The following is an 18,767-nucleotide window of genomic DNA, read 5'->3' as shown; positions in this document are numbered from 1 at the left end:
TCTTGATACGAGCTGCTGGACTTGGTGTCTGCAAATGGAGAAAATGCTCAGTGCACGAACCGGGCCTGATGGTAGAGCAGGGGGCACTGAGAGAACCATCCGAGGGGGTTATCTGAGCGCTGGAGGAGATTCTGCCTCTGGATGCAGCAAGAAGACTCACCTTGCCCTGAAGGTGTAGGTTGTTGGTGAGGAACTCGCGCACCTCTTCATCTGTGTCTTTCTGTAGCAAGGAAGAAGGAGATGAGAAGGAGGAAACGTTCCCAGGAACAAGAGAGAACAACAACCGGGGATGGGGGGGGGGGCATATAATTCACATACAATGTGAGCTCACAGCCTGTATAGTGTAAGCCCATAACCCATGTAGAAGAAGAAGAAGAATTGCAGATTTATACCCCGCCCTTCTCCCTGAATCAGAGACTCAGAGCGGCTTACAATCTCCTATGTCTTCTCCCCCCACAACAAGCACCCTGTGAGGTGGGTGGGGCTGAGAGGGCTCTCACAGCAGCTGCCTTTTCAAAGACAACCCCTGCGAGAGCTATGGCTGACCCAAGGCCATTCAAGCAGGTGCAAGTGGAGGAGTGGAGAACCAAACCCGGTTCTCCCAGATAAGAGAGCTATGGCTGACCTGAGGCCATTCCAGCAGCTGCAAGTGGAGGAGTGGGGAATCAAACCCGGTTCTCCCAGATAAGAGTCTGCACACTTAACCACTACACCAAACTAGCAATCTAATGCGAACCTGTATAATATGAGCCTGTATAATACAAGCTTGTAGTTCATCTAATACAAGCCTGCATAATATGAGCCCATCACCTGTGTAATACAAGGCTGTAAACTGTGTAATACGAACCTGTATAACAGGGGTGATCAACGGTAGCTCTCCAGATGTTTTTGCCTACAACTCCCATCAACCCCAGCCAGCATGGCCAATGGCTGGGGCTGATGGGAGTTGTAGGCAAGAAACTTCTGGAGAGCTACCGTTGGCCACTCCTGCTGTACTACATGAGCCTGTCGTCCATGTACTATGAGCCTGTATAATAGAAGCCCTTAGCCCATCTGTACATGACTTGAATATAGGATTATCTCCTTTCTGTACAGGATTATCTGATTACCAGGTATCTGATACAGGGAGCTTTGAGTCTTGTTGCGTATGAGGACTCAAGCGAAGACCCACGTGGGCATTCCTACCTGGCTCATTGGAGCCATACAAACGGAGCTTGGGTACTTGGGAACAATGGGCAACAGGATCCAAACCGCCGCTGCCCAGCTCCAATCACAGGCCCCCTGCTGGTTTGAATGACCCAATAACGTGCTTGTGCGGGAACCCTGAGTTGTATATAGTTGGCCCCGCTGGCCCAGTCATGAAGTGCAGCCTGCCTAATGCTGTACCTAATAAACAGCTGATGTCCGCTACCACCTCGCCTCTTGCATGCGTGGAACTCACTATATTATAAGTCTCAAACGCCTATACCCTAAAAATCTTTTTTGGTCTCTGAGGTGCTTCTGGAATCAAATCTAGCTCTTGTAATGCAGATCGACACGGCTGCTCCCAGAAACTATACAGCAGGGATCCCCGACTGTTTTGAGCCTCTGGAAACCCTTGGGATTCTGACACAGGATAGCAGAGGCAGTTACAAAATGGCCGCCACAGGCAGTGGCAGTAGCACCAATCACAAAATGGCTGCCGCAGCTTATGTTCAGTCACACAGTGAAGGTTCTTGTGCTGTGGCAGCTGCTGCTGCTGAAGCAACATCTCTTAAAAAAATCACCACAGCCGATCCAATCTCCAGTGGCCAATCAGAAGCCTCACTGAGCAAAAGTCCCGCCTGCTTCCTAAAAACACTTGCTGGGCTCTGAAAAAGGTGTCAGAGGGTGTACTACGGGCACCGCATTGGGGATCCCTGCTACATTATTTATTTATTTCATTTTAAATGGGCCTTCCCTATCAAATAGGGCTCAGAGCGGTGTACATCAAGAAAAACCCATTTACAAAAAAACCCAAGCCTGTCGCCGGCGTAATATGAGCCTGTATACTGTGAGCCCTTAGCCCATCTGAAGAAGGTGATGTTGGATTTATATCCCACCCTATGCTCTGAATCTCAAAGTCTCAGAATGGTCACAATCTCCTTTAGCTCCCCACCCCCCGCACAAAACAGATGCTCTGTGAGGTGGGTGGGGCTGAAAGAGCTCTCCCAGAAGCTGCCCTTTCAAGGACAGCTCTGCTACAGCTACGGCTGACCCAAGGCCATTCCAGCAGCTGCAAGTGGAGGAGTGGGGGGATCAAACCCGGTTCTCCCAGACAAGACTCCGCTCGCTTAACCACTACACCAAACTGGCTCGTTTTGCATACCTAAATTACATTTACAGTTGAAAAGCAACTTTAACTTATAACCAATAGATGGCAAAAGAACTGTTTCCCCTCAAGGAGAATTGTGGGTAGGTGTTGTTAAGGGAGGCTATCCAAGAAGGCTCATCGAAGACCCAACTCATCTCTTACCCTACAATCACGAGAGACCCCCTGAATCCCCTGCCCACCCCACCCTTCTTCGTCAGTCCCTCCCCTCTCCACCTCTCACCAAAGCATAGCGTATTTTAGCCAGGTTGATCAGCTCCTGGTCCGTAGGGGAGCACATGTTCAGGCCGATGGGAAGCATCTTCTTGAGCGTGGCGACGATGAGAGAGGTCTGTACCGAGTAGCGGTCCCCGCGCCGCTTCTTCTTGGTCCGTTCTTGGTCTGAGCCACCCGACTGGGAGAAGGGAGAGGGAGAGGAAAGTGAGTACCTGGGAAGCTTGGTCTTGGTCTGGCTATCCCACGGCATGCCAAGAGATCGGCCGGGCAACAAAGCTTAAACGGCCAAGCGTCGCTCAGACGCAGGAATCCGGTGAGGAGAGAACGAGGGAGGTAGGCTAAAGGGTGGAGTGGGGAGGTGTGTTTCCTTGGCAGAAGAGAAGAGGGCAACGATTGTCAGTGGGGACTGTCAGCCTCGAGCTCCCCATATTGGGGGTCTTGCAGACAGGCATCTTGGAAAGTTCCGAACCACAGTTGTTTTCTAATAGGTAGCTATAAGTTTGGATCCTGGGGATCCATTCTGCTGGCGACGGTGCTGTCCTCCGGCGAAAAGATTCTCGTGCAAGAGGAAAGCACCTCCGCTAGGGGAATGGACATAGAGGATCCAGCTCTTGATCTCCAAGTAAGAAAAAAATATGCCCCTCATTGCTTTCAAGGTGTGAATGGATCCAGAAGGTTTGATTCTGGTCCACAAGAAGATGTCCAAGAGATCCACTCAGCCCAGATTCACATGTGCAGTTTTGAACATGTGTGGTTTTAAACTCGCTTTCCTCTGCTCTGGTAAGACCTCACTTGGAGTATTGTGTTCAGTTTTGGGCACCACATTTTAAGAAGGATATAGACAAGCTGGAACGGGTCCAGGGGAGGGTGACAAAGATGGTGAGGGGTCTGGAGACCAAGTCCTGTGAAGAAAGGTTGAAGGAGCTGGGCATGTTTAGCCTGGAGAGGAGGCGGCTGAGAGGTGATAGGATCACCATCTTCAAGTACTTGAACGGCTGACATTTTGGTGTGGAATTGTTTTCTGTGGCCCCAGAAGGTAGGACCAGAACCAACGGGTTGAAATTAAATCAAAAGAGTTTCCAGCTCAACATTAGGAAGAACTTCCTGACTGTTAGAGTGGTTCCTCAGTGGAACAGGCCTCCTCAGGAAGTGGTGGGCTCTCCTTCCTTGGAGGTTTTTAAATGGAAGTGAGATGGCCATCTGACAGCAATGAGGATCTTGTGAATTTAGGGGGAAGTATTCGTGAATTTCCTGCATTGTGCAGGGGGTTGGACTAGATGACCCTGGAGGTCCCTTCCAACTATGATTCTATGAAACCAGTTTCAAGGTGGGAGGCACACATGTGAACACAACAGAAAGGCTAAATATGCTCGTGCCAGGTTTCTGAGTGGATCGATGGCCACATAAGAAGGTGTATTTACCACCACTGTGCGCTGTGCTTATGATTTTGGTCTCAGAAGTAACAGGCACAGTTTTTCCTATCAAGGAGATCTCTCTGTGTAGGGACCACAGCATGTATGAAGAGGGGTTGAAGAGGAAGAAAAGAGGCATTGGAGATGTGAAGCAGGGAAGGGAATCTGGAGTGCTGCCAGTCGGTGGTGTTGGTGGAGATCTAGAACTGAAAGATCAGAGCTGGAGAAGAGAGCAGGGGTTCAGCAGGAGGGAAGACACCTGTAAGGGATCTAGGCAAAAGGTACGGTGGGACAGTGGAAGGAGAGTGAACCGGAGGACACAAAAGGAAATATTAAGTCTTGGGGTTATAAGGGAAGGGAGATCAAGCGGATGGGGGGGGGGGAGGGAGGAGGAGAAACACAGATTCTTTTTGGAATCTCACTGAAGGCTGGGCTGGAAAAATGGTTTGCATTCCCCTAAAGTGCCAGCACTTAATTCCTATGTGCCTGGAGAGCTGTCGGACTGCGATTCTGCCAGCCCTGTGGAAGCGGAAAGAGGCATGCGATCTGGGCCGTGAGGAGAAGGCCAGGACTGGCATGAAAAGGCGCTCTCACAACACCCGTCCTCCATTCCACCGAAATCCAACTGGCAACCCACCTCCCGCTTCCCCCACCTACATTCAGCCTTGCAAAAGTGCCTTCTAACTTCTACATAGAACCACACACAAGACACACAGAGCCGTTGTCAGCCAACACACACAATCTGCCAAGTGTGGCATTATGGGCCCCAAACCCGCCCCCCATGCCACAGCTGTGGGCTTTGGGACCCCCGCAGCAGGGCGGAAAAGAGAGAGGAGAAAACAGAAGAACCCTGAAGATGTGGCTCCAAGAACAGAGGGAAGTGACCAGGGTGAAATTCCCAAAACATGCTGGGAGAGGAGGAGGAGGCACACAGCAGTGGCTTTTCTGGGGAGGGGAGGGGACAATTAAGAGGTTATGTCAGAGACATCACAGGACTGAGGCTGCACCCTACAATGAAATGACTCGTCCAGGTGCATGATGGGTAGTTAGACCCGCCAATGGGGGCGCTTGATGGCTCACGGAAGCCAACCCATCGGATGCATGATGCGTTGCTGCCAGAAATGCGGAAAAGCTTCTGTGCTCCTGCCATCGCCCATGCAACTGCGCCCCCCTTCCCTCTCCCCCTCAAATTTGGGAAGGGTTCCTGCGGCTCTCCTGAGGAGAGGGAGGGGAGGGTTGCGGCAGAAATGCACGCTGCGCCATGCGGTCTCCATGTGCCCCACGCAACAGCAAAAACACGAGGGGGGCAGTGGAACGGCTGGTGTGTCTCTAACCTGGCTGTCTCCAGACTACACACATACAGCATGGGGAGAAGACGGGGAAACGAGACAGAAGAGGGGAGAGAGATGGTTAGGTGAGGAGGTCAATGCAATAAAAAAGAAAGAGCCTGCCACCCCGGACTTGGCGGATCCACCAATATCCCCTCCCTCCTTCTTCCTGATTCCCCACCTGCCAATCAATCTCAAGAGGCAAAAAACCCCCCACCTGCCAGGTACAAGTGGAGGAGTGGGGAATCAAACCCAGCTCTCCCAGATAAGAGTCCGTGCCCTTCACCACTACACCAAACTGGCTCTCTAAAAAGCCCATACTCCAGTCTTGGAAGTGAATCATGTCCCTCACAGAATTCTACCCCTCTTCGCCACTGCCTGCCCCACAGAGAAGAAGATAACCAAGCTTCTAGTCCGCCTTGGTTGAGAGAAGACTGATAGCATTCAGGGAGGGACCAGTAAGCTTCCCTGAGCATGGCAGTTAAGTGGTTTGGTACCCCTTCCCTTTCTATAGCACTCCCCCCTTCCACCCTCCCTCCCTTCCCTCCATGAGGCTATCACTTTTATGGGTTGCCCAAAGTTTCCTGATGCTGCTAAGACTGCATGGTGCAGAGCTTGATAATCAGGCCTCAGATTCAGCAGCTCACAGGAGCACAGCTCCTGAACCTTTCTGATGGTTCCTCCTCTTCTTCCCCACCTACCTGAATAGTAGGTGCAGCTGCATAACAATCCCTGGATTAGGAGAGCGGGCAGCCGGCCAGCCACCAGGGGCTTTGCCGCACCCCCAGCAGCCCTCATTAAGTCCTGGAGAAGCCCGCACTGCCCTTTCTTCACTTCTTACGTGATTTTGGGTGGTGGGTGGCTTGCTGGCCTTTTGACCCACACATGAATCTCTAGCCAGTCCAACCAAGCCTCACTCGCCTGGGGCTCTCCTTTCTTGCATTGGGTTGCTCTATGGTGAAATTGCCCTCAAACCACAGAGTTTTGCCCTCAGACAAGAGGATCCCTGTGCAATGTCTCCAGCATGATGACATCACTTTCATGTGATGTCATCACATCGGGAACATCACCGCTTGGGGGTGGGGTTTCCCTTGTTGGTCAGCTGACTGGCAGCGAGGAAAAGCCCCTAAAAGTGGGGGATTCCCGTTCGAAACTGGGGGGCTGGCAACCCTCGTTCTCACTCCCTAGCCTCGGTATTTAGAAGTACAGTGCATCTGAACATGGAGATTCCCTTTAGAAGAGGAAGACTGCAGATTTATACCCCACCCTTCTCTCTGAATCAGAGACTCAGAGTGGCTTAAAGGTAAAGGTAGTCCCTGGTGCAAGCACCAGTCGTTTTCGACTCTGGGGTGACGTTGCTTTCACAACGTTTTCACGGCAGACTTTTTTTACAGGCTGGTTTGCTCTTGCCTTCCCCAGTCATCTACACTTTCCCCCCAGCAAGCTGGGTACTCATTTTACCGACCTTGGAAGGTTGAGTCAACCTGGAGCCGGCTACATGAAACCGGCTTCCGCTGGAATCGAACTCAGGTCGTAAGCAGAGAGCTCAGACTGCAGAGCGGTTTACAATCGCCCATATCTTCTCCCCCCACAACAGATACCCTGTGAGGTGGGTGGGGCTGGAGAGGGCTCTCACAGCAGCTGCCCTTTCAAGGACAACCTCTGCCAGAGCTACGGCTGACCCAAGGCCATTCCAGCAGGTGCGAGTGGAGGAGTGGGGAATCCAACCCGGTTCTCCCAGATAAGAGTCCGCGCACTTAACCACCATACCAAACTGGCTTTAGTCATACAGCTTGCAGCGACTGAAAGGACTTATCCCTCTATGAATTTCCCTAATAGCTCAACAATCCTTCCAACAGCCCTACAAGCTCTAATAGCTCAACAATCCTTTCAACAGCTTATAATCAGGGGTGGCCAACGGTAGCTCTCCAGATTTTTTTTGCCTACAACTCCCATCAGTCCCAGCCATTGGCCAAGCTGTCTGAGGCTGATGGGAGTTGTAGGCAAAAAACATCTGGAGAGCTACCGTTGGCCACCCCTGGCTTATATTATTACCCTTGTTAGAGGCAGGGATCAAAGGAAGAAGGCAGGCCTGGGACACAAAGCCTCCCTCTGTAGTCCTAGAGAATTCACAGCTGTGGTGACATCCGGACCAGGGACTGCCCCCCCCCCCGCTTTACAGCTTGAGCCCATCCCCATTCGCCTGCAAGGATTCTGGGCCGTCCTTGCAGAAAGGAACCAGCCCACAGGCTGTTAACTCCAAGATTCTTCCGAATTGCCCCAAGGAAGTTGATATTCAGCCCCATAGAAGGGGGACAGGTTCTCCATTCCAGTTCCCCTCCCCAAAGTCAGTTTGTCTCCCCCCCTCCCCCCCCCCCCGGCATTCCTCTCACCTTGGACATTTTGCTCTTGCTATCAGCCGTGAGAAAGGACATGTTGTTGATTTCGTTTTGCACGACAAAATTTTGCTCCTCCCGCTTGAAGTTCTGTGGAGCGAAATTCAAAAGCGAATGAGGCACGACGGCAGTTTCTCCACGGGAAGGTCAGAACTGCCACATCTCTTGGAAAGAGAAAAGATCACGGTCCCTTCTTGTCCCCTAGAGACACTTTCATGAAGGAAAAAAAAGCCTCTCTCCTGGTAGTTTCTGGAATATATCTTTCATGGCAGAAAGCGATAAACTTTTTAATGTGTTCCATGTAGGTCGATCCAGGTGGGCAGCAATAGAATAATTAACAGACATTCTCACATGTTACTGTTTTATTGGTCTCCCCCGCTAATGAAACCCAGATCAAAGGTTTTCTGAATTTGTTAATTTTACTATTCTGCTATTGGATTTTAACTTTGTGCCACTTTGCATTCTAAACCCCACCAGCTATATGTAGCTCTCAAAGATTTCAGGTTTTCACGGCTGGTAACATCATTAGGGTTTGTAGAATCTTTCGGGCGCAAGTGCCGTGTTCTACTGGAGAAAGTTTTCCTTCCGGACGTTTCGTTCTCAGCTGCAGAGAACATCCTCAGTGGCGTTGCAGCCGGAGCAGGCGCTCTGACCTTCTTGGCTGCTGTGCACAGCCAAAAAGCAGCCTATGCACAGCCAAGAAGCAGCCAATGCACAGCAGCCAAGAAGGTCAGAGCGCCTGCTCCGGCTGCAACGCCACTGAGGATGTTCTCCGCAGCTGAGAATGAAACGTCTGGAAGGAAAACTTTCTCAAGTAGAACACGGCACTTGAGCTCGAAAGATTCTACAAACCCTATATGTAGCTCTGCTTGCTGTACCTCATTCCTCGTCTGAAGAAGTGTGCATGCACACGAAAGTTATAAATAAAAGTTATAAATAAAGAAATAAAAGTTAGTTGGTCTTAAAGGTGCTACTGGACTCCTGCTTTTTTATGCATTAACAGCCATCCATAGACCATTGGCGGCCAAAGACAGTTTTGCCGTCTTCACATGCATTGCGAGATTGTGACTCAGAAGCCGTTGGGGGCGTGGCTGGGGCGCAGCTATGTGCAATCCAAAGCCTGCACCCCACTTGGAGATGCTACAGCAGTCCTTGAGGGGCCATTTCCCAGACTGCTCACTTCTTTGCCGAAACGTCTCACTCACATGTGACTTGGACCAGTAAATGAACACCTCCCCGACCATCCGGAACAGCTCCTCGGCATCCAAGTTTGGCTCCGTCAACCATTTGGCCCTGCCGACCCAAAACACAGAATGGTGAGTGGGTACCTGTTCCATCATCCATAGCTAACACAACTTGGTCTGCGCCAACAAGTGATCCCCAACGGGTTGCCCGTGGATGCCAGGCCCACAACACCTGCACATCATTTCCCTGACAGCACTGGCTTGTATACACAGCTGAGAGTGCGGCTGCTGTCACCACCAGTTTGGTGTAGTGGTTAAGTGAGTGGACTCTTATCTGGGAGAAGAGGGTTTGATTCCCCACTCCTCCATTTGCAGCTGCTGGAATGGCCTTGGGTCAGCCATAGCTCTCATAGGAATTGTCCTTGAAAGGGCAGCTTCTGGGAGAGCTCTCTCAGCCCCACCCACCTCACAGGGTGTCTATTGTAGGGTGGGGGGGGGAAGGTAGAGGAGATTGTGACTGCTCTGAGACTCTGAGATTCAGAGTATAGGGCAGGATATAAATCATAGAATCATAGAGTTGGAAGGGATCTCGAGGGTCATCTAGTGCAACCCCCTGCACAATGCAGGAAACTCACAAACACCTCCCCCTAAATTCACAGGATAGAATCCTAGAATCACAGAGTTGGAAGGGACCTCCAGGGTCATCTGGTCCAACCCCCTGCACAGTGCAGGAAACTCACAAACACCTCCCCCTAAATTCACAAAGAATCCTAGAATTACAGAGTCAGGGTCATCTGGTCCAACCCCCTGCACAATGACCCTCCAGGGTCATCTGGTCCAACCCCCTGCACAATGCAGGAAACTCACAAATACCTCCCCTTAAATTCACAGGACAGAATCCTAGAATCACAGAGTTGGAAGGTACCTCCAGGGTCATCTAGTCCAGCTCCCTGCACAATGCAGGAAACTCACAAACACCTCCCCCTAAATTCACAGGATCCTCATTGCTGTCAGATGGCCATCTAGCCTCTGTTTAAAAACCTCCAAGGAGGAACTGCTCTAACAGTCAGGAAATTCTTCCTAATGTTGAGACAGAATCTCTTCTGATTTAAATCCAATATCATCATCCCATATCATCACCAAGAGTGCAACCACTGTGCACCACCAACACACCCTTCCTTAATGACACTGGGCAGCTGGGAACAAGGGAAGTGCACGAGTGGGGGTTGCCCCACCTCAGGGTAGTTTGCCCCACTGCAAGGGATGCTGATGTGGGCCTTGTCGTCTGGTGTTCCGAGTACTGAAAACCAGCACTGTTAGCGAGCATCTGCTCACATGTAGGCAGGGGTGGAATTCTAGCAGGAGCTCCTTTGCATATTAGGCCACACACCCCTGATGTAGCCAGTCCTCCAAGAGTTTACAAGGCAGGCTTCTATGGAGCCTGTAGGCCTCACTAGATCATGACAAAGGGTTTCCATAGAAGCCTGCCTCCGTAGAAGCCTGTCTACATTTCCCAGGATCCCTTCTGTCCCTCTGATTGGGTGGCAAGGGTTTGGAGGGAAAACTAGCCCAGAGAGAGGTGGGATCTGGGAAGAGAGCTCTGGACCCCCCATACAGACCCTTACCAGAATGGTGGCAGCCAGTAGAAGACCCTGCTAGGCCCGGATGTGACACCCTTTCCTATAGGTTTCAGGACCGGGTCATTTGTGAGGTTAGGAGAAAGGGATAAGGGAAAACAAGGGCCACTTCTAAGACCCCAAGCCACACCCCCTCCCCTTAAAAAAAACCCATCTGGACTGCACCTGTTGTTGTCCACGTAGCGGATAAGCAGCGGGTAGAGGGCGTAGAGATCTCGGCAAAGCACCGAGAACTCGTCCCGGATCAGCATCTCGGCATCCTCCGACTCGCTCTTGGCCTCCAGCCGCAGCTGCTCCTCCTCGGCCACCACCTTCCCCGAGCGCTTTTTCAGTTTCTCCATGGTGGGGATGAAATGGGAACGCAGAAGCTCCGGCTTGGCTTTGCTCACGATGGGCTGGGCAAAGACTGGACAGGAAAGGGTAGTGGGGGTGGAATAGTGTCAATCCATCATCTCCAATGCCCAGCCATATTCCACTCCCCTCCCCCCCTTTCAGGTGGGTTGAAACTTCCCAGTGCCTGCTTACTAGGACCGACTCCTCACTAGCACTTGGTCCGCCCCTGGGATTTTGCTTTCCCTGGCTTGAACCATCCAGTCCCCAATAGATAGATCCCAGTAGGCAGCCGTGTTGGTCTGAAGCAACAGAACAGAACAGTAGACAAGTGCACCTTTAGGAAGAAGAATTGCAGATTTATACTCAGCCCTTCTCTCTGAATCAGAGTCTCAGAGCAGCTTACAATCTCCTATATCTTCTCCCCGCACAACAGGCACCCTGTGAGGTGGGTGGGACTGAGAGGGCTCTCCCAGCAGCTGCCCTTTCAAGGACAACCTCTGCAATAGATATGGCTGACCCAAGGCCATTCCAGCAGGTGCAAGTGGAGGAGTGGGGAATCAAACCCGGTTCTCCCAGATAAGAGTCCACGGACTTAACCATTACACCAAACTGGCTCTCTAGTGCAAATCAAATAAGACCAACTAAGTTTTATTCAGAATGTAAGCTTTTGTATGCTCTTAAGCAGACTTCATCAGACAAAATGGGAATGGCAAGCAGCAATTCTTAATATAAGTGGGTAGTGAGTTGGTACGTGGAATCATGGGAATCTGCTAAAAACATTCCCGTGATTCCACACTGCCCACTTAAATTAAGAATTGCTGCTTGCCATTCCCATTTTGTCTGATAAAGTCTGCTTAAGAGCATACGAAAGCTTACATTCTGAATAAAACTTAGTTGGTCTTAAAGGTGCACTTGTCTGCTGCTTTGTTCCAATCCCCAATAATTGCTGCGTGGGTGCATTTTGATTCGTGGCTCTCTTCAATTTTCCTCACAGCTTCCAGGTTGTGGCAGAATTTCTTTTGGGGTTGGTTCTCTTATGAAAATGGTCCAAGCTATTCAGCACTTATCTATCCAGCACTATCAAGCACTTACGCTTTCAGCTAGCTACTAGAAAAATAGGAGAAAGGTAGAAGTTATCTGAGGGCAATCTTAGCCTTATATAGATTGATTTGATGTCAAGAGGTATGAGAAGAACCGGATAAAGATAACTGGTCCATTGGCAGAGAGTGAATGGCCATTTGTTGATATCGCTGGTGATTCTGGAATGCAGATGATGCATATAAATCAAGACAAAGATGAGATACCAGTTTCCGGGGGGAAATTCTTTATAAACCCTGGGATTTTGGGAAAGGGTGCTGATTTGCACTAGCGACAAGGGGTCTGTATGCTGATCAAGCCATGAAATTAGCAACTCTTGTAAGAGGCCTCTAATATAGAATGGGACTTAGATTTTCATAGAATTAATTCTTTAGCAGGTGCTAGTGTATAAGATAGAGTAAGTCTGACTACAAGAACTGGGTAAAAGTTCATCTGAATTCTAACTGCATAACCCTTTAACTGTTTTCTGAAATGGTACTAAAGTTATCTAATTGTTTTGCCTTTCTATATATGTATTTTAAGTCTCCTGCAGTCCTAAATTCTGCTCACAACCTGAGTTTGATCCCGGCGGAAGCTGGGTTTTCAGGTAGCCGGCTCGAGGTTGCCTCAGCCTTCCATCCTTCCGAGGCCGGCAAAACAAGCACCCAGCTTGCTGGGGGGCAGGGAGGGTAGATGACTGGGGAAGGCAATGGCAAACCACCCTGTAAAAAGTCTGCCGTGAAAACATTGTGAAAGCAACATCACCCCAGAGTTGGAAACAACTGGTGCTTGCACAGGGGACCTTTCCTTTCCTTTCCTGTGTTGTTTTGCTTTTAATTGCATTTTATTGGTTTTATTGTATTTGACTGGTTTTACTTGGATGTAATCCGCCCTGAGTGGAATATAACGGCGGAATATAAATTTACCAAAATTAAAAAAAAAAATGTTTCCCAGGATTCTTTGGGAATTCTCGGATTCCTTTCCTTGACCCATGTATTATCTAAAAGGACCCAGCCCAAACAAAGGGAGGGACGGTGGCTCAGTGGTAGAGCATCTGCTTGGGAAGCAGAAGGTCCCAGGTTCAATCCCTGGCATCTCCAAAAAAAGGGTCCAGGCAAATAGGTGTGAAAAACCTCAGCTTGAGACCCTGGAGAGCCGCTGCCAGTCTGAGAAGACAATACTGACTTTGATGGACCAAAGGTCTGATTCAGTATAAGGCAGCTTCATATGTTCATATGTTCAAAGCCCAAGGGTCAAACAAAGAACAAGACATCGGGGAATTCTATGACTGGCTTCCCAGACATGAAATTTGGTTCTAGAAAGCAGTTGCGCCTGCATAGGCACAACCAGGATCACGACCGCAACGATGGCAAGGTAGGCATCGGACACCTCCTCTCCCCTGCTGCCTCTCCAATCAGAAATGGCTACCCTGGGAAGATCTGAACCTATTTCATCGACTCCTGGTTCTTGTTTTTTCAACTGGGAGCTGCCATCGTTTCTCCTTCTACGCCGTCGGCTAAAGACGGACCCTCGTATCAGCTCCGCTTAACACCATTTTATTAAATTCTTTCCTGGCAGGCATTCCTTCCAGGTGCCAAAAAAAAAAGGCTTAAAACTTGCGATATGTTTCCTCCCCCTCCTCTCAGTACTTTTTTGCTACCCTCCTTCCTGATTTAAGAGTTCCGAGGACCTCTAAAGCTTGCCCGCTGTTTCGTGGCATTTTGGGGTCGGTTCAGGGGACTTCTGAAAAGGGACGCCGTCAACCCTGACCCTTCCTTACCTGCCAAGCGCTTCATCCACGAAGCCTCATCTATGCCCAGGTTGTTGACGATGATCTTCAGGATGTTGCCCAGCAAGGTGTTGAGATGGTCGGACGTCACGTCCGTGCACCAGGGTCCCTGCGGGTTCGTCTCAGAGCCCCGCTCCCACCAGCGGGGCAAGTAGTTGCAGAGCATAGGCAAAGTGACCTCGATGACGTGGGGCATTTCCGTGTAGCGGGCCCCTGACTCGGCCAGGCCGCTGATCTCCTTCATGAGCTTGTCCAGAATGGGGATGTCCGCGCACATCTCCTCCACACTGTTGGGCAGGCCTAAGACTAGGATGCAAAGAGAAAGGTGTTCGACCAGTCAGTTTGGCATAGGGGGCAGGCCCGTACAGGTCTGTATCCCAAAGGGTCATCCCTTCCCCATCCCTGACTGTCCAGCTGCCGTGTCAAGCAACACCAGTACAGAACATGGGGCATTTGTGCAAACACCCTACTCTATTTTAAAAAGAGAGAAATGCCTTTTTCAATCCAGCCAGTGGGGCAGTGGGGGCTTAAAGAGCCACACAATATGTGTGAAAAAGCCACATGTGGCTCCAGAGCCGCGGTTTGGCCACCTCTGCTCTAGAGTCAACTCAGACCACTGGCTTCAGTATTCTCTAGAGTCAGACCATAGAGCTCAGTCTAACTCTGACTGGTAATGAATCATCGGAGCCCCGGGGAAAGAAAGTGCTCTCCCACCAAGCTACCGCCTCTCCTGAGCTACAGCCCCTTGAAGAAGCTTCTGGTGAGAGGCTGCCCTTTGCCCATTCTTCCCCCCACCCCACACACACACACTGGCACTCACTGGCTCGCTCCCTTGGCGACTTGGTGGTGTAGACGGAGAAAGGATTATATTCGTTGATGTGGGGCTCCAAGAATGCCACGGGCATCGCCGCCGCCAGCCGAGCCAAACATTCTCCGAGTTGTGGACGTTGCCTGCAGAGGGTGAGGGAGGTCAGGCGGTACCGTTCACACAGGTCAGCTTTGCCCACACTACTGTGTAACCAATGTTCCCTCTAAGCTGTGTCAGCGTGAGCTAGGTCTCAGTTTTTTAGCCTCCAGCTTACACATTTTTGACTTAGCTCAGGAAAAATAGCTCCAGAGCACAATAATTTATGCAGTAGCTCACAAATTTAATACCAGTATTGGTGCCTCTGTGCTCCTCCATGACCCCATTTCATCACAACTTGGCCCTTGTTCTGTTTCTTGCTCCGCATTTGCATGCCTCTTCACTCACCTCTCCACATAAGGATTTTTGGTTGTCCCCAAGGAATAGATACTGCATAGAGTTCGGTAGCAGGAGACCTGCACATCATCCACTAAGGAAGAGAAAGAGCAACTGACTCAGTCTAAGCGTCATGTAGATTGTCTTTCCCACAGGTTTCTGCTGTTAGAGATACAGCCCTCTTTTCCAGGTAGTCTCCTTGGGAGCCATCTTGTCTCAAGCCATTTTGGATTCATGACAGGCTTCCCTTTCTATAGCCTCTTCTCCCCACAATTCTCTACTGTGACTCCCTGCAGTTTTTCTCAGAAAAGCAGTCATCTTTGATTCATGACAGGCTTTCATTTACACTGCTTTTCCTTCCCACAATTCTCTACTGCAATTGTATCTCTGCAACATTCCCTCAGAAAAGCAGCCATCTTACATTCATGGCAGGCTTCCATTTACACTCTTCCCCACAATTCTCTACTGCGATCCTTTAACCACAACGTTCCCCTCAGGAAAGCAGCCATCTTGGATTCATGAAGAAGACGACGACGACATTGGATTTATATTCCGCCCTCCACTCAGAGTCTCAGAGTCGCTCACAATCTCCTTTATCTTCCTCCCCCACAACAAACACCCTGTGAGGTGGGTGGGGCTGAGAGGACTCTCACAGCAGCTGTCCTTTCAAGGACAACCTCTGCCAGAGCTATGGTTGACCCAAGGCCATTCCAGCAGGTAAAAGTGGAGGAGTGGGGAATCAAACCCGGTTCTCCCAGATAAGAGTCCATGCACTTAACCACTATACCAAACTGGCTGTCCATTTACACAGGCTTTCATTTACACAGTCCTTCCCAGGGGCAGATCTAGGGGAGAGCAGAGGGGGGTGCCAAATTGGGTATGAAGTCCATTCTATTCTATGGGCCCATAAGGGGGCATCATTTTTTAATTTTACCCCTCCTTAAAAATCATGTAGATCTGGTCCTGGTCCTTCCCACAGTTCCCTACTGCAGTTGTGTCTTTGCAGCGTTCCCTCATAAAAGCAGCCACCTTGGATTCATGACAGGCTTCCATTTACACAGCTTCTTCTCCCCACAATTCTCTGCTGTGATCCTTTTTTACCACATTGTTCCCTCAGAAAATCAGCCACCTCAGATTTGTCTTACGCTTCCACCAAATCCCTCACCGTAACCAGTGACTAAAAGCAATGGGCTCCATTGCCTCCAAGGGGCCAATTTATCCTCTGTAGCCCAGTCAGGGCTTCCCTGCATTGTTCTTGGCAACTAGCCTCTTGCCTTGCCACGGTTCATGGCCTAACAGTACCCACACTCCCCCTTGCTTGCTTACAGATGACATCATCTCCAAACTGGTGCTGGGCGATATGCTCAAAGATGGAGGTGAGCACCGGGAGGAGAGCCACAGTGGTGTAGGTGATGTTCTGGCCCACACCCTTGACCTGGGTGCGAGACTGCGACACTTTGCCCAGCTTGAGGTTCTCCACCATCTTCTCGATGTCATCTGAGGCACCCTCAAAGAAGGAGCGTAGGCCAGCCTTCACAATCTCCGGGCCTGATTTCATCACCGTCCTGCAGGAGAAAAAAGGAGGGTCTCACATCAGACTTTGGGACAGGGAAAGAAAGGCCCTGAAGGATCCCAAGATGGTGAAATGACTCCTCTCTTTGGCTAGCGCCGAGCAAAACTCTGCACTAATGCTATAGTCAGGGGTTTTTTTGTGATAAGATGGGGAGAGTAGATTCCTGGAGCTGTGCAAGCATTTAAATCAAAAGTGGATCCCCTTATTCATCATTTGGATTAAAGCTAATAAAATATATCAACATGGGGTGCAGATATTTTAAATCATTAAACATCAATATGGCCTCCCTGCCTCACGCAGGCCCTATTGTGAGTGTAAGTTGAGCAGGCCCAGGTTGTCTTTGATTGCTGCTACTTGTCCGTTGCCCACCCCAGCACCAAGAATACAGAGCATCACTGCCCGAGACAGAGAGTTCCAACAATACGCCGTGGCTAATAGCCACTGATGGACCTCTGCTCCATATGCTTATCCAGTCCTTTCTTGAAGCTGCCTGTGCTTGTAGCTGTTGCCACCTCCTGTGGCAGTCAATTCCACCTGTTAATCACCCTTTGGGTGAAGAAGGACTTCCATTTATCCAGTCTAACCTGACTGCTCAGCAATTTCATTGAATGTCCATGAGCTCGTATTGTGAGAAAGGGAGAAAAGTAGTTCTTTCTCTGCCTTCTCTATCCCACCCATAATCTTGTAAACCTCTGTCATGTCACCCCGCAGTCGACTTTTCTCCAAGCTAGAGAACCCCAAGTGTTTTAACCTTTCTTCATAGGGAAAGTGTTCCAACCCTTTAATCAGTCTAGTTGCCCTTTTCTGGACTTTTTCCAATGCTATATCTTTTTTGAGGTGTGATGACCAGAATTGTACACAGTATTCCAAATGAGGCCGCACCATCGATTTATACAGGGGCATTTTGATACTGGCTGATTTGTTTTCAATCCCCTTCCTAATAATTCCCAGCATGGCGTTCGCCTTTTTTATTGCAGTCGCACACTGTCCCATCCAACGTTCCTCTAAACTGCAGAGTCCTGTGAGCAAAAATTCTACTTTGTGAGCTACTGGCATTAAAGTTGTGAGCTAATGAATAAATTAGTGTGCTTTGGGGTCATCCTTCCTGAGCGAAGACAAAAATGTGTGAGCTGGACGCTAAAATATGTGAGCTAGCTCACGCTAACTCAGCTTAGAGGGAACACTGGTCTCATCCAAACTGACCAACCCTTGACTATTAGATATATGGCTAATATTCTACAGGGCTGCCCAAGAGGGTGCCCAGGGGCACCACAGCATCCACCAGTAACTCCCTTGGTGAGCCCGCCAATAGCATCATTGCAAGGCACAGCTTGTTAGTGACTCCTCTCATCCAAACGAAAAGGTTTCCCATGGATGCAAAGAGCGGAGGGAAGTATTGCTTTGGGCTCCAAGTCCTGTAGCAGCCCTTTGGGGGTGGTGCTTTCCACTCCCTCTCAAAATTCTATTGGTGCCCACAGACTCAAAAATGTCGGGGACCCCTGATATACTTATTTTATACGTAGGGGAGGCAAGCCTCCTCTCTCCAAATTGGCATGGTGGCGAAGTGTGCGGACTCTTATCTGGGAGAAACGGGTTTGATTCCCCACTCCTCCACTTGCAGCTGCTGGAATGGCCTTGGGTCAGCTGTAACTCTGGCAGAGGTTATTCTTGAAAGAGCAGACTCTTATCTGGGAGAACCGGGTTTGATTCCTCACTCCTCCACTTGCAGCTGCTGGAATGGCCTTGGGTCAGGTGTAGCTCTGGCAGAGGTTGCCCTTGAAATGGCAGACTCTTATCTGGGAGAACTGGGTTTGATTTCCCACTCCTCCATTTGCAGCTGCTGGAATGGCCTTCGGTCAGCCAGAGCTCTGGTAGAGGTTGTCCTTGAAAGGGCAGCTTCTGCCACTCAGCCCCACCACCTCACAGGATGTCTGTTGTGGGGGGAGAAGATATAAGAGATTGTAAGCCGCTCTGAGTCTCTGATTCAGAGAGAACGGCGGGGTATAAATCTGCAGTCTTCTTCCATTTCTTCTCAACTCCACCCACCTCACAGGATGTCTGTTGTGAGGGGAGAAGATATAGGAGATTGTAAGCTGCTCTGAGTCTCTGATTCAGAGAGAAGGGCGGGGTATAAATCTGCAGTCTTCTTCCGCTTCTTCTCAGCCCCACCCACCTCACAGGGTGTCTGCTGTGGGGGGAGAAGATACAGCAGATTGTGAGCCTCTCTGAGTC

The 18,767-nt window shown here is 50.1% G+C and overlaps 1 protein-coding gene across 1 annotated transcript in view; it reads right to left on the bottom strand.

Moving 5' to 3' along the window:
* The window catches only part of RYR1 (ryanodine receptor 1), a 271,145-nt gene that overhangs the window by 79,291 nt on the left and 173,087 nt on the right, over window positions 1-18,767 (bottom strand). The window contains exons 64-73 of the mRNA XM_060257511.1: window positions 16,289-16,527; window positions 14,975-15,056; window positions 14,543-14,673; window positions 13,714-14,028; window positions 10,689-10,929; window positions 8,908-8,995; window positions 7,700-7,792; window positions 5,313-5,327; window positions 2,574-2,744; window positions 161-220 (exon numbers count right to left, since the gene is read on the bottom strand). Of these exons, the coding sequence (XP_060113494.1) occupies window positions 161-220; window positions 2,574-2,744; window positions 5,313-5,327; window positions 7,700-7,792; window positions 8,908-8,995; window positions 10,689-10,929; window positions 13,714-14,028; window positions 14,543-14,673; window positions 14,975-15,056; window positions 16,289-16,527 (1,435 nt within the window). The remainder of the gene's footprint in view (window positions 1-160; window positions 221-2,573; window positions 2,745-5,312; window positions 5,328-7,699; window positions 7,793-8,907; window positions 8,996-10,688; window positions 10,930-13,713; window positions 14,029-14,542; window positions 14,674-14,974; window positions 15,057-16,288; window positions 16,528-18,767) is intronic.

Source organism: Heteronotia binoei, chromosome 17 (genome assembly GCF_032191835.1).
Source record: "Heteronotia binoei isolate CCM8104 ecotype False Entrance Well chromosome 17, APGP_CSIRO_Hbin_v1, whole genome shotgun sequence".
NCBI classification, from domain to species: Eukaryota; Metazoa; Chordata; class Lepidosauria; order Squamata; family Gekkonidae; genus Heteronotia; species Heteronotia binoei.
The sequence above is the reverse complement of the archived record's forward strand: the minus strand, read 5'-3'. Positions and strand labels throughout refer to the sequence as shown.